Consider the following 27,405-nt stretch of genomic DNA (forward strand, 5'->3'; position numbering starts at 1 on the left):
GCGTTTGACCGTCTCTGGCTAATTCACCTATAAGTCAATATTTCTAACAGGCCATTTTGTAACTTGTCATTCAAAATTTTAGAGGCTAAAACGCAGGTTGCACTGTTAACCAGGCGCTTGGGTCTCGACAAGGCATGGAAAGACTTTACATGTCTCAGTCACAGCCACTAAGAGATGTTAAAGAGGGAAAAGCCTTTTGTTAGTCAGCTCATCTGGCCCATGGAACTTAGAACGAAAGATTTTTTGTAGAGCTGTGCTAATCAAAGAGTGGTCCTCTGACCAGCCACCCAGGTAGCCCCTGGGAGCTTGTTGGAAATGCAGAATCTGGAGCCCACCCAGACCTACTGAAGGGGAATCTGCATTTTAACAAGATCCCCAGTGATCTGCATGCACCCTAAAGTTTAAGGAGCACTGAATGACAGGTGTGGAACATATAAACTGTATTTTAAGCTCTTCTGAAGTTTTCTGCTTCCTGTTTTCAAATATATTGAAAATAAATTTTTTTACTGTGGCAAAAAGATTTATCCTCCAGTTAAAATCTGTGTGTGTGTGTGTGTGTGTGTGTGTGTGTGTGTGTGTGTGTGTTTTCCCCCAGCTAAGGTACTCAGAAGCAACTTCACATTTATAATTTCTTTTTCAAACCTAGTTTACAAAGGCAGGCATTTTCAGCAGTCTCAATTTTCTAAATTCCTTAATGCTTCTTGTAATTCTAAGCAACTTTTATGTTTGAGAGGGATGTTATTTACCACAGACTTCTAAAATATTTGCTCCCTACCTTTTCATATTTTCTGGAAAAAAATTTTTTTCCTCTCTACTTATTCTCTTAAGGTCATTAGGAGAAATTCTAACTTTGAATTTTTTTTAATGAGGTTTCTCATTGCTGACACAGGGGATGGGGTTCTGGTTTCTAGGCTGAAAATCTGCTGGTAGTGTGCAAAAGGTATAAGAATCCTCCTATGAGAATGACTCACTGAGCCACAGAAGGACTTCAGGTGGCACAGACCCCGTCATCCCAGGCAGGGCTATCTTTGCCTTGAGGAAATTTCTCTTCATAAATGAGTGGCCAGTTTCTAATCCACTGATGACATCACAGACTTAATAGAATCAGGCAAACATGCACAGCAATTTACCCTTGACCTAGGAGGGAAAAGGTCAGAGTACTTTGAGGAAATACTCACAGATAAATTTGAAGTAATATTTAAAGTACTCCTGTGATATTTATTACTGTAAAAAGGATGGAAGTGCCCTAAAAATGTTTGGATTAAGCCAAAGAAAGAGGCAGAGGGAATCTAAGGCTGGATGTAGGTAGGGCCCTCTTTGAAAGTTCCATCTTACCTGATTGTCGAATCCGTTGAAGCGTTTGCTGGACCAGAACCTCTGATCTCGGGACAATGATGATGAAGTCCACTTTGCTGAAGTGGCCGAGGTCCAGGCTCTGGCTGCCACTGTCTGCTATAGCACACACCTGGGACAAGAGTTTTCTGGCAACTGTAAGCTGCGGTTGATAAATCTGGAAGGGTTCATTATCTAAATCTAAAATTTAAAAAAGTCATAAGAGCAAGATTAATTCACTTCTGTGATGGCCTCTATGAATCCATATAGGGACAAATAATACACATAGGGTAGAGTGATGTTCTATCACCAAGAATCCTCACTTTCTATCCTCACTCTATTGACTTTTAATAGATTTGCCCACTTTTCCCTGACAACTTGGCTGAAAGGATGTGCTCAAGAGCGAATGTAGTAGTTTTACAAATGTATTATTTTAATATCAATTGTCTCACAAGGCATGAACTCAGCACCCCTCCCCTGCCCAGAAATGGGGGGACAGACCGTACTCTTGCAGCAGGAGCCAGGACTCATCTCTGGAAAGGGGAAGAGTTTACTGGTTTCTTTAGGACTATCAGCACAGGTCAGGTGCCTGAGCCCAGACCCAGTTCAGAGCTAATGCCATAACCATAATCATGCTGAGTTCCTCTGAGCTTTTCTGGACGGCACTGCAGTAAACATTTCCTCTCCAGCAAGTCAGTTGTAACATGGCTTGAAATTCTCCTCCCCATGACACTAACTTCACCTTTCTTCCCACTTGGCTCCACTTTGCCAGTGCTTGTGACCTAGCAGGTCTGGGTGACTGTGGTCAACTCCCATGCTGATGCCTGTACTATCTGAAGAGACCTGACCCATGACATGGCCAGCTGGCTGCTCAATAGGTGACGTATTAGAAAAACATTGCCCAGATACTCTAAACAAGCCAGTAGCTTTTTATTACAAGTTATAGTCAAGCGATCAATCTCTCTTACACATGCGTGCATGCACACACACACATAATGAGAGACAGGCTTAGTCAGCTAAACACCTGAGCAGAAACATTTAATGCTTCTTGAAAGGGCTGCTTTTTATCAGGAACACATGTGGAAGTCTGACTGGAACACACAAGGGCCCAATTAACCTGTGCTAATGAATGTTTTCTAAAATCAAGCTGCAATACTTCCCAGGCAAAGACGGTAGTCATGGGACCCCAGCCACCATGGAACCCTGACAGTGAGTGGAGATTTATACAGGCGGGTCTCCCTACTGGCTGAGAGAACCTACTATAAAAGCCCCAAACTGCAACTTTTAATAATAGCCCAAATAGTTTTTGACCCACAAAGATTACCAATCAAAATAAAAATCTGTCTTTGGATAGTTAGGCTGTTGTTTCTTTCATTTTGTGGGTTAGATGAATGGGGACTAACACAGGGGAGCATAACTTTGTAGAATTGAACTTAACAAAGTTTGAAGTTGGAAACCTAAAAATATCTTTAAGCAATGTTTCTTTTCTTTTTCTTTTTTTTTTTTAACCACCAAGATCTCTTATTTATTATTATTTTAAGCTTTTTTTTTTTTTTGGCCACATAGCTTGTGGGATCTTAATTCCCTGACCAGGGATTGAACCCAGGGCACCAGGGAATTCCCGAGCAATGTTTCTTAAACAGGGAATCAAGGATATGTACGTGGGCATCTGAGAATTTCAAAATTTTAACTTTGTTCACATAACACATTTTAGATCATCTGGATGATCACTTTATTGTCATGCAATGTCCAGAAGTCAAAAACTTTTGCCTTTGAATTCATTTTTACGCCTGAGCTGATGGCAAGCCATGCTACTTTTCCTGCTGAGGTCATCCTGATGCATAAAGGATGCATTCCCATCAAGTGGAAGCCAAAAGGCTGTCAGCATCCACTTGTATGGATCTGCTTCGTATCCATCCTTCTCCCGTTCTCTGTTCTGTCCTTTCTTATATTGTCCCTATCAAACAGGGAACTGGGGAAGGATTTGAACCTAAAGGAATCCAATCTAGCGATTGAACTCCTCACCCCTGGTCCCACCGTCCCCCTTGGCATTCTGCAAGCTCGTTGTAGGTCAGATGATACGTCAGTGTTTCTGCTCCAGCTGCCAGGAAGACCTCGCTAACACTGAGATTATGTGTGTTTTACACATTGGAGAGTAGATGCAGGGAGCAGAGAGCCAGGAGCCCTGCACAGACTGTAGTCTAGATTCTTTGAAGTAGTTCTTTGAAGCCCTACATGAGCACCCACAGTGGTGGGCACAGCTGGTGGAGTTAAGGAAAGTACACCAAGGACCCCCGCTCCCCCCAAAAAAACAAAAACAGAGAGAAGCACTGCTTAAAATAAAGTCTTTGGCTTTGATTTTAATTCTAGGAGACATTTACTAAGAACAAAGGCGTTGGGCCCAGGCCACAGGGTAAGGCATTTTTAACTTGAGCCAGATTTATCGTGTAGATAATGAGGAAAGGCCTGTCATAGTCTGTGACTTGAAGACAAGACCTCAAAACCCTCAGAACGACTTAGCTTCTATGTCTGTCCTGAGGACTAGTTTCCTCCTTTTGGCCTGAGGTGACATTACCCAGGTTCTGCGTGGGGATCATAGCAGCAGCCTCCTGAGGTGACACACATTCATTAAGGTCTCCATTGAAAGGGGTCACCACACTATCTCCTCTTCTCTGTTGCATTTTTTCTAGCAGCTTGTCTAGGTCATCACCTATTACAAAATAAAGTGGAGATAAGAAAGTCACAAGGAATGACATGTTTGTATCAGTCTCCAAGTTGGGCAGTTACGCTGGGCTCCCGTCAAGATCTGTTGGTCATCCCACTTTTCACGTCGGAATTTACACTCAGCCACCCCTGTAGCAGGATCTCGGTAGCCAGAGCTACCCTCGTTTGTATCGTGCTTACAGGTTCCATGCTCTCACATACTAAATCTCTCTCAGCCCCTATAATACTCAGAGCAGGCAGGACGGGGTCATTATATCTCCATTTGACATATTAGAAAACTGAGACCTGGGGAGGCAGAGCGTTGCCCAAGGTCACACAACAAAGCAGTGGCTGAGCTGAGGCCTCACATCCTTGTGCCTGGACCCCTTTGCTGTGTCAGTAACAAAATGCTTAGGAGAAACCATTCCAAATGAGGGAAGATCAGCGGGCAAGCTTAAGCTCCACACTCAGCTCACGCTAAGATTTCAATTCAGAAAATCACGCAGCCAGGGGCCGGCAGTGTTGCTGAATCTGACTGTCACTCACCTAACGATGTGGTTTTGAAATGCGATGCCAGGAAACTGACCTTTCCTGTGATGAGCTCATAACTAATTTCTTTCAAAAACTCACTTGTGGTGAGCATGCTCTCTGCCAGAGCTCTGGACTGATGCTGACCTGCAGAACAGAGGGGGAGACAACATGCCAGTGAACCAATGTTCACCGGGAAGTGACTTAGAACAGCAAGAACTGGAAACACAACTAAAGTATGCAGCTAGAGGGACTTGGCTAAGAAAAGTATGGCACATCAAAAGATGGGCAATTACACAGCATTTGAAATGACAGTTTCAAAATTTCATTTGAAAAGTTTATAATACAAAGTTAGGTGATCAAGGGAAAAAAATAACATACCTTATGTTTGTAATGGTGAGAACATACCATGCATCTATTTAAAAGGCTCAGGAGGAATGTGAAAAACCTTTAAAAAATTGTGTCTGCATGGCTATTATGAATATCAGTCTTAAAAATATAAACTTATGTTGTTTTTTTACAAATGAAAATTAGAAAATGAATGTGTTACACTTTCTGATGAAGCTTTTTGAAAGAAATATGTATCACAGAGAGATGGGCAGGTGGGTTTGGTCAAAGCAAGAGGGCTTGGCCCCTTTGCTAGGAAGAGGTGAGAGCCATTCACTGAGAGGAGAAAAGCAAAATTTGGTCCAAATGGCAACTCAGGACGGTGCCTGATAGAAAATCAGCACCAGAAACAAAAATCCATTTTGTAACATACCAACTTTCTGAACCTTTTCTTTAGGGTCAATGTTATAACATTAAATATCCTCTTAGTGAAGAGGTGAATATATGAGCTAAGTTCCTGGCAAATATGATTAACTGGCTTAAACCACCTGTGGCAATGGCTTTATCACATGCTAGAGTGGTAACATTTCCAAAACATCTTAAGGACAGAAGTTACATGAGGCAAGGGTATCTGTTACTAGGGTGTGCTTTGAAATAATGCTCCCACACCAGCTGACAGGGACACCAGCCAAACTAAGGGCTACAAAAATCTGATCTGAGGAGCAAAGGAAAAGTTAAAATTAGGAGGAAGGACCCAAGTTGGAGCCCTTGACCAGAGATTAATTACATGGATGCCTGAAACACCCCATTAGCATTATTCAAATGGACAGATGATTGAATGAATGGATTGAAAAAATTACTCACCTAATACTACCACACAAAACTCATTTCCTCTGATTTTCGATGCACAAATTGTCACAACATAATCTGGTAGTTTTTGATAGTGTCTCATTTCACTGAGAGTCCTCAATGTCTCTGAAATGCCCTCTGCCAAGGAGTTCTGGGTCACAATCACATGAACCAAGTCTTGAGATACGCTGGCAATTAATCTAGCCAGCCAGGGGAGTTGTCCTGGTGACACAGGCGTGCACTGACCACCCATCTGCAGGGCTCTCTCTCTCAGAGTAAATTCCTGCATAGCTTTCAGCATAATTTGCTCAAATTCTTCCCTGAGAGGTATCTGATCAGGACCTAAATTGAAGAGAGTTACAGCTAGAATTTTTTTTTTTTTAAATCACAGCTAGAAAACACACACACACACACACACACACACACACACACACACACACATCAGTGTGCAGTCTATTCCAGCTGGCAAATAAGCTCTTTTTCCTGTAGTGGCCTCAAGTATACTGCCTCTACTAACCATTTTCCATTGGTAAATTACCTTCTCTCTTTTCTGTTTGCCTTGATACATGTTTTTTTAAAATGCAGACTTCTGTTCTTGATATCTTTAAAAGAAGATGTGCTCAAAGACAGTATCAATTCCATTGTATGCCTTGGGAGATGGTCACTGAAGGTGGTATTTTTGTTGACATATTAAACTTGGCATTACAGAAATAGTTAACGACTAATGAAGCAAGAAGCTAAACTAATGGTATACAATCAGCTTCAGGCTTCACTCATTTCTCATTTTATTCATAGGTACCTTAGAAAAACATTTTAATGTATTGCCTCTATACCTGATTTTGAGAATACTGTCCACGAGGAAAACTAAGTTTAATTATTTTTCACTCCCAATTTATATTTAGGCAGTTCCACGCTTTCCCCAGATAGAGAATGCTCTCATCAACTAGTTACTCCCCAGGGTTCTGGGTTAAGAATGGCATGTGGCCCTCCTCCCTGGCCGAGGTTATGGCTAAGCTTACATGGGTGATCTGTGGTCCCTGGAATTACAGGGATTTTGTTTCTCTTTAGAAACTCAACCAGTCTTTTTTTTTGTTTTTTATTTTTGGCCGAGCCGCGCAGCTTGTGGGATCTTAGCTTCCCTACCAGGGATAGAATCCACGCCTCCAGCATTGGAGGCGCAGAGTCTTACTGGGCCGCCAGGGAAGTCCTTCAACCAGTCTTTAAGACAAAATAAGCAAGTCAATGTCTGGCATCCAAGTGACACAAATGAATTCCTACACTTAGTTTAAATTGAAACCGGCAAGACTATGTTCACTCCTGCTACTCAAAGTCATTTCTTTTGCTGTGCAGACCTGAGATTTGAAACTCAGCCTCCTGAAACAGATATAGACCCCCTCAGTGTCTGTGATCTGAGATCAAGCAATAGCTTCAGAATCCAAAGCCAAAATCCCCTTGCAAAGAATACAGGGATGAGGGACTGGACTTCTGTATGGGAACGAGGCACCTGAGTGAGTCAGAAACCTTTCCTTCCTCTAACAGGGGTTTAAGTGGCCTCCCTGGACCCTGCCCATCTTCTCAGGAAAAGTAAAAAAAATGCAAGTTTAGTAATGGATAGGATAAGGAAAATTAAATAAAATATCATATATTTTAAAAATAAACAATTTTAATTGGAAAAAAACAGTTTTTTCCAGGATTGGTTGGAGCCAGAAGGAAGCAGGAGAGTGAAGTCCTCACAGATTTCTCTCTACTACACATGGAAAGAGGGCAAGAAAATGGCAATGCTTACATTGTGTTTATGTTTTCGTACCTTCCCCAATCCCTTACTAGTGGATGCCTTATTATCACCTGGGAGCCACCAAAGCTTCTGATCTTCATTTAACTTTATCAAATTAGCACCACGGTTCGTGGCCACTGAGTACACACTTAGTAGTGAGCTCAAAGCGCAAGATCTGTACTGACTGCATTGAGAAGAAGGGAAGATGGTCATGTACTTAAAGCTTTCTTCCATCAGAACAAATGACAGCTCAAAAGCATGTGGCTGTGACTTCTCCAGTTCCCTCCTGCCTCTCATAGACAATCTGAGGAGGCTGGTTAACAGGTGTGTCCATAAGGCTCCCTCCAAACCACCATGGAGTAACATTTTCTGTTACGCAGCATAATTAATTCCAAATACAAAGGCATTCTGGGAAAATAAAATATCATACATGTTCATAGCGTTCTCGGTTGCCTTAAAACTCACTTTTACAGAGTTTTGACTGAATTACTGTTAGGAATTGAGAAATGGAGGAAAATGTATCAAAGTTTAAATGAGGTAAGAAACTTTTTAGAGTAAATTGCCCTGCTTCCAATCACCTCCCATCATTTCTGCATCCTTAGCCTTTAGAGCTAAATTGCAGGAACCTTTTCTCCACTTTTCACAAGCTTGATAATATATAGTAATTTTTTTTCTTCAAATGCTTATCTCCAGTAACTCAGTGTAGCCCAGGCATCAGGTCCGAAGGCTTTTCAGATAGAGCCACCATAATAGGAAAAGACAAGTTTCCAACAGACTCAGAGTCCTCCAAGAATCTCTGGATTTGCTGATTTCATTATCTACTTCAAAACATTTTCAGATTGTGAAATAACAGAGACATTTTTTTTAAAGTGATTGTAGTGGAAAGGTCTGTTCTTTCTGAAAAAACTTGCTTTCCTTCTTCTCTGTTACCTTCAGATAACTGAGCCATCCAAGTATTACACCTGTCCTTTTAGAAGTTTGGATTTATTTTTTCAAATGTCAATTTATAATCTTTAGCATATGTGAAAATTTTCTTGCTGCCTTCTTCAAAACTTCTGAAGGCAAAAAAAAAAAAAAAAAAAAAAAATTAAGGACTCCAGAAGAGTTAAAGAGAAGAGATGTCTCAATGTACAAAATTTAGATTAAGAAAAAGAAATATCTATTTATGTTGGACATTGAGAAACATAATTAATTGGTTGAAGTAAAACTCTGGAGAGAACTGATCCTGCAGGGCAGAGAAGAGTTTTGTCTAATTGAATGGAGATTGTTCTATTTTTTAAGAAAAGAGCTTTTACTAATTTAAGGAAAGAGGTTTTGTTTTGACCATTTAGTTTCTTTAATTAACTTGGACTTTGACTATTTAAATTGTTATTGAGATTTTAAAAAATGCTATACTGATAGGCTTGGTTAACTAAAATAGCATTACTTTATGTGGCCTTGTATAACTGATTCTGGATACATGTAGAAGCTAGTTTTTCATCTTGGAACACGGTTGAAAGTCAGTATGTATCAATTAAAATTATGACATCAAATGTCAGACCCGGGTGATTTTTATAATTTTACTACCTACTAATAAAAATGATTAGCAGGTCCTAGATTTATCATGAAAGTGGCTCATGAGATACCTGAAGCCTTGCAAGTTTCAAAAGCCCGTGTCAGAGCAGATCCCATTTCAAAGTAGATTCCATGTCAAAGCAGGCCTTTGGGCTCTCAGGGTACTAAGAGTTGCAGCCATGATTGCTAGCTGATCTCCAAAGACTGAAGCTGAAGCTTGTGTGTGTGTGTGTGTGTGTTTAACATTGTTTGGCCCATGTTTTTTATTATTTAACACCAAAGTATTTTAAAACATTAAAAAAAATTCAGAAGAGTGCAGATAAAATTTTTAATGTGTAATTTTACATCTTGAACACTTTCCTAAGTAAATCAGTGGTTTGAAGCCCTGGAGTAGGTATATAATTAGGCTGTATATTAGATGGCCTACTGCAGTTTGCAAAATAAAGGACATTGCAATGTAAATGCTGTGGAGCCACTAAAGTACTGTCAGGGCACCTGGATACACCCACTGTGGGGCTCAGGAGGAGATATCAAATAGAGGAAGTGAAAGGTTCATGACCTAGGTATCCCCTTACCCTAAGCCCAGAAAACCTTCCAGGGAGGTCCAAGTTACTACCTCAATGAAAGGAAGCAGTTTGGGACTACATCAAAGGGATGGAGCTGGAGAAGAAAAAAATGGGTGTAGGGGCAATGGATAAACAAGATAAAAAGGCTAAGTGGAAAATTGGAAAATAACTGTCTAACACAATGGCTACATTTGCATTCCAGATGGTAGCTGCACTTTCAGAAAGGTGCCTTGGCCTGACTCACAAGGGAGGTACCCATGGCACAGCCCTTGGACAGTCTGCCTACATCAACTACTTTGGAGACTTTAGGATCATTATGGCACTGGACACCAGGTGGAGCAATTTATCTCTTCTAGGACCCAAAGAAGCAAAGCTAGGAGCAAGGGAGGCTCGATCTGAGAGAAATAGGGGGGAGAAAAAGAAATAGGAAAGAGAAGGAAAGGAGTAGGAAAGAAATGGAGGCGAGGAAAGGGAAAAGCCATAGAGAATGAGGTTGAAGAAAAAGAACGTTAGACGTGAAAGAGGGGAAAGTAAGAGGTGGATAAATGTGAGAAAGTGGGTAAGAAAGGAAAAGAGTATGCTCCAAAAAAGAATAAAAATCGTCGCCATCAAATGATTATTGAAAATAGCTTACCCAGCCGCACGAGGTACTGTATTGTCAGAAGAATCATGTTTTCCACGCTCAGGAGTTGGCTGCCAGTCAAACCTAACTGTTCCAAATCTTTGTTTTCCAACTGCGGAATCTTGTAGCAATTCACCAGCAGAGGACTCACAACAATGTCACCAACATTTCCATAGAAATAGGGTAAAGTGCCATAGCCTGCCCCAATAGAAGCAGGTCAGTAAAGTTCAACATTTCTTTTTGAGGTCCAACCAGGTATATTTGCTCAGCTAGGATCAACGATGCTTAACAAAGTTCCCTGCCCTCTGAGATGGCTACCAAACAAATCACTCAAATATATCAATCCAGGGAATTCATGCGAATGCTCTAAATTCTAAATTCTACCCTTTCATTAAATTAGAAGAACAGGAAGCAAAATACTCAAATTATATTAATACTCAAACTATATTATATAAGAGACATGTTAATATTATATCTCTGCCATACAGGACTGATGAGAGTTTGCAGAAACATCTCTGTACCCTTTGTAAAACTGCAAGAATAAAATGTTTTCAGATAAAATTCCTGATCAAGTTTCTTTTCAGAAAAGAAGTCAGAAAACAAACAAACAAACAGACAAGCTACAATAACATGTGTCACTTCTTGAGGTTTTCTTTTAAAAAATTTAAGCTAAATTCATTGATCAACAGCAATATTCTTCCAGCTGCAGGGACTTGGAGGTTCTTACTCTTTTTGCTATCTTAGCCATTTCTGTTGTGTTCTCTTCCTAATTGTCAGTAAACAGCCTTAAATCATCTTAGAAGTAGATAGGACACAAATGTGTTGAAAATACACCCTGTATTGGTGGTATGGTGAAGAGAACAGTCCCTCTGTGAGTCTTTCTAAAAGGCAGACACCAGAGGGTCCTCATGTTTTATGTATCTTTCCAAGGCTTAGTTGCACTGTGCATGCAATTCAAATGTTCAGTAAGAACTTCCTGACTATATGGAATTTAAACAACTGGGATTCCCCCTAGTGCCTATAGGTCCAGGAGCAGTGGATAGGGCAGCCTGATAAAGAACAGGGCTCAAAGCAAAACCATCCATGTCTGGCTCAAGCCAACTGCAAGAAACAGATAACACCTCACATAGACATACCATAAAGATCTAGTGGGCTTAAACACCCTATCTGTTTAGTCCCGAAGGTAAAGCCAGCAGTCTTCTTCTTCTGGCCTAGGCTAGCCCCCTGACAAGGGCACTCTTGATGTGGGTATGAAAGGCACTAAATTAGTCATGGAATCTAGGGATCCCTACATTTCTACACCTCCACTTATAGAGAGCTTGGAAAGGCTCTCACTCCTAAATGCTTCCCCATGGTTTAGATCTGCAGCTCTGGGGCCTCTTGGTTCTCCCAAGTGGGCCTCTTCGCTGGCTCAGCTTGTTCCTTTTCTCTCCGGTTTGGCTCCCTTTGACTGAAATGAGCCCTCCCCAACCTTGTCTGCTCTCATCCCCCCCTCAGTTCCCCAGCTGAAACATCACCTCTGAGATGATGGAGAGCTTGACTGTGAACCTCTAGACTGCCCCACTAAACAGTGCTCCTTGTGGGCCAAAAGACTTTGCCTTATTCCCAACTTCTAGTCCCATGTTTAGGATATCATGAAGGAGCTGACCAATAAATGCTTAAAGAATTAATAGATGGATCAATGAATACCTTCATGAACACATGAATAGACACGCAGTGAAATGGAGAAGTGTTCCTAGATTCCAGCAGACACAGGCAACTTGGAATTCCTTTCCTTACCTATCAGGATTACTGGTCTAACTCCTGAGTTACTCAGCAGATTTTCAGGAACAATTACAGTTTCCCCTGCAGGAATGGGTCGAGGTTGTAAAATTCCAGTTAATGGGGTCTGTGGAACTGGGGCAGATAAAAGGGACTCTGGAAAAAAAGTTGTTTGACAAGAAGGATTAGATAGGAAGGATAAATGAAATATAGTTGAAATCAACACAGTGTTAATACTTTTAATATGCAAGTTTTATAAGTTTAATGGCTTTTTTATTAAAGTAATTTGTGTTTATTGTATAAAATAAGAAGTGAGAAAAACAAACAAAAATATCAACCATTATCAAATCATCTGGAGATAACTACTATTTAGCATTTTGGCAGTTTTTCCTTCTAGTTGTTTTTCCACATACAGTATTTTGGATTCTGTTTTGTATTTTATCTCCCCCCACCCTAGATTATCAAGGCATATCTACTCATTACAGAAAATGTGAAAAGTATAGAAAAGTGAGAATAAGGATAAATTCATCATTAATCAGTACTACCTAGAGGCAACCACAGTAACATACCGGCATAATTCTTTCTGTATTTATCATTTCTCTGTAGATTTTAGAATCATTTTTTAAACAAATGTAAATTTTTAAAGAACCCCATCTATGTCTTAGAATTGGTATATTTACATTTGTCTGTGTTTCATACAGCAAGGTAGATGAGCATTTGAACATTTAATTGTAAGCACCAAATGGCCACAGCTTGGATATTATAAAGGAGAACCAGTTGGTTTTTCAGGATTCTAGTCACAGACTGAACCATCCAATTCAGAAATAATAAGTATAGGTCACATAAGGAACCAGATCACAGGAGGATACATCAAATACCACTATTGGCAAAGCAAGTTCATTTATGCTCTATAATGATGGATTGGTAGCATCACGCCCTACATAAAGAGTGGTTTATTGATACTATAGTGTAAATCAAAGACAGATGGTGAATCAAGATCTTTTGTGATGGCACATGTGCTTATAGGGATGGCAGATGTGATGGGGACAAAATATTAGCTGCTATAGTACTGGACACAATAGTTAGTTAAGGAAATTTATCTTCAAGGGTTCATGGAAAGAACGAGAGAGGGAGATAACCTTTGTTAATTTAAGGAAACTTAAAACCCATCTTCTGTTGAAATCTTACCAGTTCTTGAAAGAGGGCGAACTGCAGGAATAGGTACAACTAAACCAGGTTGGGGGACAGGTGACCCAGGATACCATCCTCGGTGTCGTTTCTTTGGTGGCCCAGAAATGAACATGGTAGCTGAATACAAAAAGAAAGATGAGCCTTGTCCTTAGTAATGGAAGAAGGGAAAGAAGCCAAAGTAACATAGGACCTTTACTATGATTATACTCAGAAAGTCGAAGTCACTTTTCTAGATGTAAAGATAAAGTTAGAAAAAGTCACACACTAACAGCACTAACAGCTGCAGGCTGTTTTACAATGTACCGTTTCACCCAGATTATTTCATCTGATTCTATCAACAACCCTGTGAAGTTGTAGGACAACTACATTGTTATACCCATTTTGTAGATGGTGAAAGGAAGGCTCACATTTACCCAGAGTCACACAACAGAGAGGAACTTTGAACCCTGTACTTTGGTCATCAAAGCCCATGGCTTTTCAAGACACTTCTTATATATTTGTTTCAATGTTATTTCCTAGGTAGGCCCACCCTTGTAGAATCACCAAGATATGTAATCGTAATTGTTCATACCAATCATAAATTTTCAAAACATTGTACGAGAAGCTAAGGAAAAACTGGGAGTGTGCTGCCAGATAATTCATCATTCAAACTCTCTGGAGCACTTCTTCCATAATTAAGTGTTATTTCAAAACTCTAAGATGGGTATTGTACCTTGGTCTCCTGAGGCAAAGCTAGGTCTTGGTGACAAAGAGTAATTCCCTGGGCGGGCTGGAGTGGAGCTAGACGCACTGCTCTTTCCTCCATGGCTACTGTTTCCATTAGCAGCATCTGTGGTACACAAGAGGAGCCACTCAGAACAGAGTCTGGGCAGGACACTGCTTTCTGTGATGCTGCAACCATATGACAAACCTCACATAGGATTCAAAGAAATCCCACTGACGGAACAGCCCAGTTGTATAGAGCCAACTACAACCATCAGAGTAGTACTTTAACTAACATGAAATGTCACCCAAAATAATTTTCTAGGACCCCAAGAGATCTTTTAGAATTATTTTCAGTGAAGTCTTTGGAGATGGTGGGTAGAAAAGAAGAGAAAACTTTTTTTTTTTTTACCTTTTATCATGGAAATTTTCAAACATATATAAAAGCAGAGAGAAGGGTATATAAACTATGTACCCATCACCCAGCTTCAACATTTATCAACATGTGGCCAATCCTGCTTTATTTATACTCCCTATCTTTTCCCTCCACCCACATACACACATATGGGCTCTGGATTATTTTGAAGCAAACTCATTTGTCATATCATTTCATCCATAAATACTTTTGTATGTGTTTCTAAAAGAAAAGGACTCTTAAAAAACATAACCGTGATCTTTTTCATACTTAAAATTAACAATGATCAATAATTTCTTAATATCAAATATCCCATCAGTATTCAAATTTCTCCCAATCAGCTCAGAAATGGCTTTTTACATTTCTTGTTCAAACTGGGGTTCAAAAAATATCCGCACACTGAATTAGTTGCTATGTCCCTTAAACCTCTTTTAATCTATAGAATTCTCCTTCTTCTTTTTCTTTCTAACAATTAATTTGCTGAAAACCTGGCAGAATTTCTCATTTCCTGTATTTTGCTGATTGGATATCCATGGTGTCATTTGATGTCTCCTCTAATTCCTAAACTAATCATTAGATATAGATGTTGGCTCAGATTCAAGTTTGATTTTTTTTGGCAAGAGTATCTCATAAGTCCTGTTGTATACTTCCATTAAGAGGCACATAATGACCAGTTTTCTCTTTTCTTGTGATGTTAAGATTCATCAGTGGGTTTAAGAGTTGTCAGCCTAATCTTCAAGTTACAAAGTTGTTCATCGGCCTCTCATCTGATGGTGTTAGCAATCATGATGATTACTGCCAAGATCCATAATTTCATTAATTTTTCTTCTATGCTGTAAAAACTTGGATTCAGTTTGTTCCAGTCTGTAATCTAAACGGAAGGCAGATTCTGCAAGAATTGTTGGACCAGAGTAAGAACAAAAGTGGTCTGGATAAATTATGATACCTAACTATTGGAAAGTTTCCAAGAATGATAGGTTCTCTTTCTCTTTATTTTTCTTCTACCTCTTGGACCATTTTTTTTTCTTAAACACTGAAATTTTCTACGGGTCTGCCTTTAGTTCATAGCTTGCCTTACCCTACATTTCTCCTTGGCTGACACTATTTACGTGGTGATTTTAACCATATGCTGGTGGCTCAACTTTATACCATTAGTCCTACTTTCCCCCTACGATAAATTAAATTACCGTTGAGTAGCTCCACTTGGATGCCTCATGGGTATTTCAAACTCATCATGTCCAAAATTGAACTCACAATCTCCTCCTGGGGAACCTGCTCCCCTTGCTGTATTCCCTATCTTAAGCAATGGTACTAACCATTAGCCCAGAAAGATGGACGTCAACTGAGACCTCTTCTTCTGCTTTACGCTCCCATTAATCAGTCAAGTCTGCTCATTTTACATCCTGAGTAGTTCTCCAATCTGTCTCCTCCTCTCCAACCTATTCTCACCCTGGTCAAGGACCTCATCATTTCTCACCCAGACTACTGAATGACCTGCAACTTGTATTCTCAACGCTTTCTTTTTGCTGCCAAAATGATCTAGCTTAAGTTAAAATAAGACCATGTCACTCCCCTGTGCCATAAGTTATAGAGTGAAATCCATACTTCTTATCCTGACCTCCTATGACCTTTCCCTTTTCTGCCTCTTGCTCACCTCCTGCTACTCCCTGAGTTTTACATTGTATGTTTCTAACCAGTCCAAAGTGCTGGAAGTTCCTGCACATGTCATGCTGCTTCTTTCTTTTCCTTTTCCTTTCAAGCTTTGCTCCTGCTTTTCCCTGAATTTGAAATGCCTTTCCCCTATTCCCTGACCAGGGTTTGAACCCACGCCCCCTGCATTGGAAGCACAGCATCTTAACCACTGGACCACCAGGGAAGTCCCCAAGAACTCGTTCTCGATTACTCCCTAAAATGCTGGGCTAACCCCTCATCCTCTGTGCTCCCCTAGGATATTATGTATTTATTGCAGTACACTGAAAATATCTTCTTTTAGGTTGATCTCCTCTGCAAGGTTACAAGTACATTAGAGGTCAGGGATTGAGCCTTACTTATCTTAGTACCTATCCCCAGTTCCTCATTATAGCAGGTATCCAAGAAATTTTTATTGAACAGAATCAACCTGCTTTGTCTCCCCTGTGTGCCAAATGTCATTCACTGACTCTTCTGGATGTAACACAGAAAACACAAAGCTTTGTATAAAAATGCGTTATTGTAGACAGCCCCACTTTTGCCTTCAACTGGCGAAGAAGGAGCTTCTGTTTTCTTCTACCAAACTGTTAATTAAATTTCACACAAGTCTCTTATGGACTAGGTATTTACCAAATAAATATAAGTGAGGAGGGCTTCCCTGGTGACATGGTGGTTAGGAATCTGCCTGCCAATGCAGGGGACACGGGTTCGAGCCCTGGTCCGGGAAGATCCCACATGCCGCGGAGCAACTAAGCCTGTGTGCCACAACTACTGAGCCCGTGTGCCACAACTACTGAAGCCTGTGTGCCTAGAGCCCGTGCTCCGCAACAAGAGAAGCCACCGCAATGAGAAGCCTGTGCACCGCAACAAAGAGTAGCCCCCGCTCGCCGCAACTAGAGAAAGCCTGTGTGCAGCAACAAAGACCCAACACAGCCAAAAATAAATTAAAAATAAATAAATTAAAAATATATATATAAGTGAGGAAAACATCACCTGCAGCAAAAGTCTTCCCTACAACCTGCAAAGACAAAGCCAGTGGCTTCACAACATTCTTATTCCGGGTCAGGTCCTGAGCTCCACTTAAATTGATTGCAGAATTAGCTGGACTGAGAACTGGCGAATCTTTAAAATGAAAGAGGTTGTTCAAATTAGAAACTATATATGCAGGAAGGAAGTTAATTCAACAAGAGTGAGCTGAGAGAGACTATAGTAGACTATAGAATTTCAGTTTTTCCCTTGATCTATTTTAAGAAAGTCCATTTCTCTGTACATAGGTTTTATTTTCTTTTTTATGTATTTAACAAACACTCACTAGTGGGTACTATGTGCTAGGTGCTAGTTTTAAGTTTAAGCACTTTAAATATATCAATTCACCTAATTCCTATATGAACTCAAAGAGGCTGGTACTATTACCTTAAATAATGGTAGCCATTTAACTTGGTCAAAGTCATATGATGTGGCATCAAGGATATCATCATGTGCCATATTAAAACTGTCTCCACAGTTTCCCTCAAAGCCATATTTTAATGAGATATATTTATCTCTATCCAGATAAGTTTGTCATTTGAAAAGTGTCGTGTAAGCTAAGTCATTGCAATGTAGGGGAAAGAACTTTTCTCTGAAGAAAAGTTGCTTTAATATTTGGAATAAACTAGAATTTTTCCCTATGTAATACCAGAGACATCCAAAAGAAAATTCTTATTTGGCAGAAAAACCATATGCCATTTCAGAGGCAGGTTATGCGAGAGATAAAGACTCCAGCCAACTAGAGTTTTCCGAAATGAATATAATAGACCCCAAATCCCTGACTCTACACCAGCAGAACAGCTTAATCAGGTAACACAGGAAAGTGTCAAAGGGACTGTTAAAACTCTGAGAGTCTGAAAAACAAAGTGTTCTAAAGAACAGGATACTGATGGTGCTACATTAGAAATGATCTAAAATATTAGTGCTCATGCCACAATGTGATTCCTGATACATCTGATCAGTGCTTATCATAAGAACTCAAAAGACTGAAATGGTTCCCTACTGGCTCAGAAGAGTTATGTGCCTCTCTGAGGGAATGACTTACATCAGGGAGTGATTTTAAGGTCTACAGGAAGAATAGAGGCCAGCAACTGCACATAAAAACATTATAAAGTGACAGGAAACTGAAGACAGCCTGAGTTTTTCAGGTATTAACAGAGAACCTTACAGGACAGGAATCCCAGGTAAATTTGACATGTCACTACACAGGTTGGTTATTACGTTTCAGGCCACAAATATGTTGTTTGGTGCAAGACTAGTAGCTTACTACACTAGTTTATACCTAGAATTTTAGCATATTTCTAACAGTCCAGGTGAGCATACAGGTGAAATCTGGTTAGCAAATTATAAAGGGTGGTAACCTTTTCAAGTCAATGAATTCAAATTAGCACAAACAAATATTTAAATAATAACAAAAGGGTACAAAATCAATGTACAGAAATAAATCTTCCTATATAAAAACAATGAACAACAGTTAGATAAAAGGCCTAGGAATAAGCTTAATAAGAAATGTACACAACTATATGAAGAAAAATTTATCATATTTCTTATATAATGTCTGGGATTTGTTGTAAAACATTGAGGGAGAGAGGGAGAGAGGCAGTAATACTGAAAATATGGCCATGTGTTCATAATTATTTAAGCTGGGTAATAGGTCCACAGTGATGGTCCGTGATATTATTCTCTCTATTTTTAACTTTTCATATTAAAGATTTTTAAAAATTAAAAATTTTTTCTGAAGACCTTGAAAATAGGCCTGAACAAACGTTAAGACAACCATGTTTCAGATCAGAAATATTCAATGTCAAAAAAATGCCAATCATTCTAAGTTAATTCATAAATTTAATATGATCCTAGGAAAATACCAACAGGTTTAGATATTATTAGAATTACTATTAGAATTATTAGTAAGTAAGCAAATTGTTTAAGTAAGCAAATTGATGTAATGTTGATATGAAAAAAATAAGCACACAAGAATAGCAAGAAACATTCTGAAAAATAAGAGAAATGACAAGAGGCTAACATGATGATATAATAAGACATAAAACCACAGTCTATAAAATACTGTGGTCCTAGTGCATTAGTAGACAAACAGAACAATGGAAGAAAAAAGACAGTAAGAAGCAGATGCAAATACACATAAGAATTTAGTATAAGACAAAGGTAGCAGCTCAAAGCAGCAATGAAGATGAACCATTCAATAAACTGTGCTGTGGCAATTGGATATATAAGAAAAAAATTAAGTTGGATCTACAACTTACACCAAGTACCAAACAAAATCAAATGGACCAAAAGTAGAAACTTAAAAACTGATGATACAGAAATAATAGGAGAAAACATGGGAGAGTCAATTATCACCTTGAAATGGAAAAGGCCAAACTATTGTTCAAAATGCAGAAGCCATAAAAAATTTATATATTCAGCTACATAAAACTTAAAAAATTCTGTATGACAAAACACACTATATATGCAAACAGTAGCTAGAAGAGAGCTGGAGTGACCATACTAATACCAGAAAAAATAGACTTTAAGAAAATATTATTACTAGAGAAGAAAAAGGACATTTTATAATGATAAAAGTGTCAATCCACCAGGAAGACATAACAATTATAAAAATATAAACATATAAACAACAGAGTCCCAAATTCATGGAGCAAATCCTGACAAAACTGAAGAGAGAAATAGGCAATTTGATGATAACAGTTTGAGACTTCAGTACCCCACTTTCAATAATGGATAGAATAACTAGGGAGACAGTCAAGAAGGAAATGGAAGACGTGAGCAGCACTATAAACCAATTAGACGTAACTGATATCAACAGAACATTCCCTGAACAAAAGCAGAATATACATTCTTTTCTAGTGCACAGGGAACATTCTCCAGGAAAGACAATATGTTAGGTGATAAAACAAGCCTCAATAAACTTAAAAGAATTAAAATCATACAAAATACATTCTCTAACCTCAGTGGAATCAAATGAGCAATCAATAACAGAAGGAAATTTGAGAAATTCACAAATTTGTGGCAATTAAACAATGCATTACTAAATAACCAATAGATCAAAGAAATCACAAGGGGAATTAGATATCACTTTAAGACAAATGAAAATGAAAACACGACAATTGAAAACTTATGAGATACTGTTTAAAAAGTGTTTAGAGGAATATTTATGGCTGTAAATGCCTATATTAAAAAGGGGGACTTCCCTTGCGGTCCAGTCAGTGGTTAGGACTCAGCACTTTCACTGCCATGGGTCCCTGTTCAATCCCTGGTTGGGGAACTAAGATCCCACAAGCTGTGCAGCATGGCCAAAAAAAAAAAAGGAAGAAAGGACAGAAGATCTAAATAGATATTTCTCCAAAAAAGACATACAGATGGCCAAAAAGCACATGAAAGGATGCTCAATATCACTAATTATTAGAGAAATGCAAATCAAAACTACCATGAGGTATCACCTCACACCAGTCAGAATGGCCATCATAAAAATGTCTACAAACAATAAATGCTGGAGAGGGTGTGGAGAAAAGGGAACCCTCCCACACTGTTGGTGGGAATGTAAATTGGTACAGCCACTATGGAGAACAGTATGGAGGTTCCTTAAAAAACTAAAAATAGAGTTACCATATGATCCAGCAATCCCACTCCTGGACATATATCTGGGGAAAACCATAATTTGAAAAGATACATGTACCCAATATTCATTGCAGCACTATTTACAATAGCCAAGACATGGAAGCAACCTAAATGTCCATTGACAGATGAATGGATAAAGAAGATGTTGTACATATATACAATGGAATATTACTCAGCCATAAAAAAGAATGAAATAATGCCATTTTCAGCAACATGGATGGACCTAGACATTATCATACTAAGTGAAGTAAGTCAGAGAAAAACAAATATCATATGATATCACTTGTATGTGGAATCTAAAAAAATGATACAAATGAAATTATTTACAAAACAGAAACAGACTCACAGACTTAGAAAACAATTTATGGTTACCAAAGGGAAAGGTACGGGGGGAGGGATAAATTAGGGGTTTGGAATTAACATATGCACACTACTAAATATAAAATAAATAATCAACAAGGACCTACTCTACAGCACAGGGAACTCTACTCAATATTCTGTAACAACTTAAATGGGAAAATAATCTGAAAAAGAATAGATATATGTATAACTGAATCACTTTGCTGTACATCTGAAACTACCACAACATTGTAAATCAACTATATTCCAATATAAAATAAAAATTAAAAACATAAATAAATGAAAAGGAAGAAAATCTCAAGTAAAAAAAGTAAGAAAAGTAAACTAAACCCAAAATAAGCAGAAGAAAGGAAATAATAAAGACTAGAGCAGAAATGAATGAAGTAGGGAATAGAGAAACAATAGTGAAAATCAGCAAAACCAAAAGTTTGTTCTTTGAATAGATGAACAAAATTGACAAAACTTTAGCCAGACTGACCAAGAAATAAAGAGAAAAGATGCAAATTACTAAAATCAAGAGTGAAAAAGAGGGCATTGCTAGCAAACTTACAGAAATAAAAAGAATTATAGAGGAATACTATGAACAATTGTATGCCTTTGTTATGGACTGAATTGTGCCCCTGTCCCCACAAATCATATGTTGAAGCCCTAATCTCTAGTACCTTAGAATGTGACAGTATATAGAGTCCTTAAAGAAGTAATTAAGGTTAAATGAGGCCATAAGGGTAGAGTTCTAATCTAATATGACTGGTGTCCTTTAAAAAAGAGGAAGAGACAACAGGGATGTGCATGCACAGAGGAAAGGCCATGTGAGGATATAGCAAGAAGGCAGCTGGTTATCTGCAAGCCAAGGAAAGAGGCCTCAGAAAAATAAAACACCCTACTGCACCTTGATCTTGGACTTGCAACTTCCAGAACTGTGAGAAAATAAATTTTTGTTGTTTAAGCCACTCAGTCTGTGCTATTTTGTTATGGCAGCCCTACTTAACTCATAAAGACATCAAATTAGATGACTCAGATAAAATGGACAAAAAGGAAATACTAAGGAATACACTATAAAACTACTAAAGCTAATACATGAGTTCACCAAAGTTGCAGGATACAAGATCAATATACAAAAGTCAATTGTATTTCTATGCACTTGCAATGAACAACACAAAAATAAAATTAAGATAAAAGTTCCATTTACAATAGCATCAGAAAAAATAACTACTTAGGAATAAATTTAGTAAGAGAAGTGTAAAACTTATACTGTGAAAACTATAAAACATTGTTGGAAGAAATTTTTAAAGACCTAAATAAATGGAAAGATATTCCATGCTCATGGATTGGAAGACTTAACATTGTTAATACGGCAATACTCCTCAAATTGTTCTACAGATTCAATAGATTCAGCAAGCCATACCAAAATTCAAGCTGCTTTCTCTGTAGAAATTGACAAGTTAATTCTAAAATTCATATGGAAATGCAAGGGGCCCAGAATAGCCAAAATAATCTCAAAAAAGAAAAGCAAAGCTAGAGGGCTCATACTTACCTATTTCAGAACTTCATACAAAGCTACAATTACCAATCAGTGCAGCACTGGCATAATGAAAGATGTACAGATCATCGGAATAGCATTGAGAATCCGGAAATAAAACCTTACATTTAATGGGCAATGAATTTTGAAATGAGTGAGTGCCAAGAAAATTCAAGGTATTAAAAAATAGTCTTTTCAACAAATGTTATGGGAAAACTGGATATCCACATGCATAAGAATGAAGTTGGACCTCTTCCTCACACCATATACAGAAATTAACCAAAAATGGATTATAGATCTAAATGTAAGAGTTAAAACTATAACACTCTTAGAAGAAAACATAGCAGTAAATCTTCATGGCCTTGGATTTGGCAATGGTTTCTTAGATGTGACACCAAAAGTACAAGCAACAAAAGAAAAAAAAAATAGATGAATTGGACTTCATCATGATAAAAAAAAAATTGTGCTTCAAAGGACACCACCAAGAGAGTAAAGAGACAACTCATAGAGTGGGAGAAATATTTGTAACTCATATATCTGGTAAAGGACTTGTATCCAGAATGTATAAAGAACTCTTACAACTCAATAATAGAGAGACAAATAACCCGACTGAAAAATGGGCAAATGATTTGTAATAGACACTTCTCCAAAGAAGATGTACAGATAGCCAATTAGCACATGAAAACATGCTCAACATCATTAGCCATTGGAGAAACACAAGTCAAAACCACAGTGAGATACTACTTTACACCCACTGGGATGGCTAAAACAAAACAAGACAGACAATAACAAGTGTTGACCAGGATATGGAGAAATTGGAACCCTCACACATTACTGGTAGGAATGTAAAATGGTGCAGCCACTTTGGAAAATAATTCCTCAAATGGATAGACACAGAGTTACCATATGACTCAGCAATTCCACTCCTAGCTATAAAATGAGAGGGAAGTGAAAACACATGCCCATACAAAAATCTGTACCCAAATGTTCATAGCAGCATTATTCATAATAGCCCCAAAGTAGAAACAACCTAAATGTCCATCAACAAATAAATGGAAAAATAAAATATGGTATATCCATAAAATGGGATATTTCAGCAGCAAAAAGGAATGAAGTACTGATACATGCTACAACATGGATGAACCTTGAAAACATTACATCAAGTGAAAGAAGCCAGTCACAAAAGGCCATATGCTGTAAGCATGTACTCAGAAAGCACAGTTAGGCATTAGATAAGGTCAGAGTTAACTTTCCAAAATGTAAATCCTTTCATGTTATTCCCTAATCTTTACCACCTTGCGCATGCTTCTATTCTTGAATTTATCAGGCATGGTGACATTGTCATATTCAGCATTTAACACTAGTGGCTTTGATTATTTGGGAGCAGCCCCAATGTCCAAAATGCAATAGCCGGTGATCTTGCTCAGACATGAATTTGAACTGTAGGCTGTTGTGCAGAATCTGGTGCTTAGATAGTGAGTAAGCAGCTGATTGCCCAGCATCTGTATCTCACCAAGCCCTGATTATCTCTACTAGTGAACTTGTAAGCACTGGAGGATTTGCAAACTTGGAAAATTCCTTGAGCAAGTCACAGCTCTATGCTCTATGTTGTAGGAGTTTGTAACTTCCTATTTTTCCGACTAGGTCGTGAGCTCCTTGAGGGCATTCCCAGCTCCTGGCACAATGTCTGCCACATCATGGTTAAAGAAATAGAGTGGAAAAAAAGAAGCCAAAACGACTTCCTTATCCTCTTTATGCAATAGTTCAATAATTCTCTGTTAGTGCAAAATCACTGGGGGGGGGGAAAACTTTCTAAAAAAGGGAGCAATGTGGACCTCCCTGGTGGTGCAGTGGTTAAGAATCCGCCTGCCAATGCAGGGGACACGAATTCGAGCCCTGGTCCGGGAAGATCCCACATGCCGCGGAGCAGCTAAGCCCGTGTGCCACAATTACTGAGCCTGTGCTCTAGAGCCCATGAGCCACAACTACTGAGCCCACGTGCTGCAACTACTGAAGCCTGCGCGCCTAGAGCCCGTGCTCCACAACAAAGAGAAGCCACCACAATGAGAAGCCCACGCACCGCAACGAAGAGTAGCCCCCGCTCGCCACAGCTAGAGAAAGCCCACTCGCAGCAATGAAGACCCAACACAGCCAAAAATAAAACAAAATAGATAAATGTTTTTAAAAAGGGAGCCATTTAAGTAGCAAGTTGAAAGAATCTGAATTCTGGTTTTCTCACTTAATAACTCTTTTTTAAAAAAACCAAATATTAACCTTTTCTGAGATTCTGATTCATGATCTGCAAAATGGTCCTAAAACCTACCTCACGGTAGTGATTAACATATTTAGCAAGTGCCTAGAACACAGTAGATATTCAATAAATATTTGTCTTGCTAAATCTTAAGTGTTTTCCAGATGCTTGAGAGCTGAAATCTTTACAAGCTCTCTTTTTGCCCTTGGCACCTGTATTAAACTTAGCCTACATAATTTGCTTCTTTCCCGAGTAAAGTACTCCGGACCTATTTTCACATTCAGACTGCAATTAATGTCCTTCTAATAAGACACAATATTTCTATTAATGCATGCTGAGGCTGCATCATTTATTTGTCAGCCATATTTTACTTTTGACTCAAAAAGTAGTATTTAATTAAAACATGATAATTAAAACACAACTACCCCTATAATTAATGCTAAATCAGATATCTTCCTAACCTGTTCTTAGAGTATTCATTTTTTAAACAGCTTTATTGAGACATAATTGACAATAAATTGCACATACTTAAGGTATGCAATCTGATAAGTTTTGACGTATGTATATACTTGTGAAACCATCACCACAGTCAAAATAGTGAACACATTCATCACCTCTAAATCTCCTTGTCATCCCTCTTTCCTGTGTTTCCCTTGCTCTAAACAATCACTGATCTGCTTTATGTATTTATTTATTTATTTGGCCATACGGCTTGTGGGATCTTAGTTCCCCGACCAGGGATTGAACACCGGCTCCCAGCAGTGGACGCGTGGAGTCCTAACCACTGGACTGCCAGGGAATTCCCTGAGCTGCTTTAGATTAGTTTGCATTTCCTAGAGTTTTATACAAATAGAATGATATTCTTTTTCTTTTGTCTGGCTTCTTTCGAGTGAATTATTGCCTTAATTATTTTGAAATCCATCCATATTGTTATGAATATCAATAGCTCATTACTATTTATTGAGTTGTATATAACAATCTATTTATCTGTTCACCTGGATAAACATTCACCTGAATGGACATTTGGGTTGTTTCCAGTTTTTGGCTATTACAAATAAAGCTGCTATGAACATTTGTGCACAAATGTTTGTTGCATATACTCCTTTTCTCTTAGGTAAATATCTAGGAATGGAATGGCTAGACTATCTGGTAGGTGTATGTTTAACTTTTTAAGAAACTGTCAAACTGTTTCCCAAAGTGGTTTTACTATTTTACATTCTCAGCAGTGTACAAGAGTTCCGATTCCTCCACACCCACACCAACACTTGGTATAGTCAGTCTTTTAATTTTAGCCATTCTAAGTATGTGGAAAATCTCATTGTTGTTTTAATTTGTATTTTCCCAATGACTAATGGTGTTAAGCATCTTTTCATGTGTTTAATTGTCATCATATATCTTTTGCCCATTTAAAAAATTAGGTTATTTTCTTATCCTTGAGTTTTTTTTTTTCATCATCGACACAGTATACTTTTTATTACAGTACTTACACTAAAAAATGACAGAGGAAATGACATTGCATTCTGTGTATATGCATTTCTGTCAAGTTACAAATTTTGTTCCTGAGGTTTTCTTTTAACCCTCCCACCACAAATATTTGTTTTACTTTTTTACTAAGATTTCATTTTATTGTCTTTTTTTTTTTAGTTATTTCTGAGATATACATTTTAAAGTAATAACTAGAATTATGACTTATAACATTATACCAGAACATATAAGATTGTTAGAAATTTCATGTAATGTCTGAAACATTTATATTAACATATTTCCATACAAATAACCCAAAGAAAGTTTAGTATTAGTTGTTTTTTTTTTGTTGTTTGTTTGTGTGTACTGCAGGTTCTTATCAGTCATCAATTTTATACACATCAGTGTATACATGTCAATCCCAGAATACATTTATTTATTTTAAATAAAGAATACATTTATTTATTTTACTTATTTATTTTTGGCTGCGTTGGGTCTTCATTGCTGTGCACGGGCCCTCTCCACCTGCAGCGAGCAGGCGCACTCTTCGTTGCGGCGCGTCGGCCTCTCATTGTGGTGGCTTAGCCTCTAGGCACTTGGGCTTCAGTAGTTGTGTCATGCAGGCTTCAGTAGTTGTGGCTCGCGGGCTCTAGAGCGCAGGCTCAGTAGTTGTGGTGCATGGGCTTAGTTGCTCCACGGCATGTGGGATCCTCCCAGACCAGGGCTCGAACCCGTGTCCCCTGCATTGGCAGGTGGACTCCCAACCACTGCGCCACCAGGGAAGTCCCTATCATTGAGTTTTTAAAAGTCTTTTTCTGGATATGATTCCTATATATGCTTTGCAGAGAGTTTCACCCAGGCTGAGGCTTGTCTTTTCTTTCTCTTAACAGTGTCTTCTGAGGAGCAGAAGTTTTAAATTTTAATGAAGTCCAATATATCAATCTGTTCTTTTATGGATTGTGCTTTCCATGTTGTATATAAGAAATCTTTGCCTAACCCAGGTCACAAGTATTTTTTTCTACCTTTTCTTTTAGAAGTTTTATAGTTTTCAGTTTTACGTTTAGATCTATGGTCCATTTGAATTATTTTGTATGTGGTATGAGATATGGATTGAAGTTCATGTTTTTTCATATTTATAT

At 38.4% G+C, this 27,405-nt stretch overlaps 1 protein-coding gene across 1 annotated transcript in view; it reads right to left on the minus strand.

Annotated features, from left to right (window-relative positions):
* GREB1L (GREB1 like retinoic acid receptor coactivator) overlaps nucleotides 1–27,405 on the minus strand; it is a 134,039-nt gene that overhangs the window by 55,643 nt on the left and 50,991 nt on the right. Inside the window, exons 7-15 of the mRNA XM_061169191.1 lie at nucleotides 17,007–17,135; nucleotides 13,920–14,036; nucleotides 13,205–13,324; nucleotides 12,035–12,172; nucleotides 10,268–10,453; nucleotides 5,755–6,081; nucleotides 4,582–4,710; nucleotides 3,908–4,042; nucleotides 1,336–1,533 (exon numbers count right to left, since the gene is read on the minus strand). Of these exons, the coding sequence (XP_061025174.1) occupies nucleotides 1,336–1,533; nucleotides 3,908–4,042; nucleotides 4,582–4,710; nucleotides 5,755–6,081; nucleotides 10,268–10,453; nucleotides 12,035–12,172; nucleotides 13,205–13,324; nucleotides 13,920–14,036; nucleotides 17,007–17,135 (1,479 nt within the window). The remainder of the gene's footprint in view (nucleotides 1–1,335; nucleotides 1,534–3,907; nucleotides 4,043–4,581; nucleotides 4,711–5,754; nucleotides 6,082–10,267; nucleotides 10,454–12,034; nucleotides 12,173–13,204; nucleotides 13,325–13,919; nucleotides 14,037–17,006; nucleotides 17,136–27,405) is intronic.

This window comes from Eubalaena glacialis, chromosome 15, assembly GCF_028564815.1.
Source record: "Eubalaena glacialis isolate mEubGla1 chromosome 15, mEubGla1.1.hap2.+ XY, whole genome shotgun sequence".
Classification (NCBI taxonomy): Eukaryota; Metazoa; Chordata; class Mammalia; order Artiodactyla; family Balaenidae; genus Eubalaena; species Eubalaena glacialis.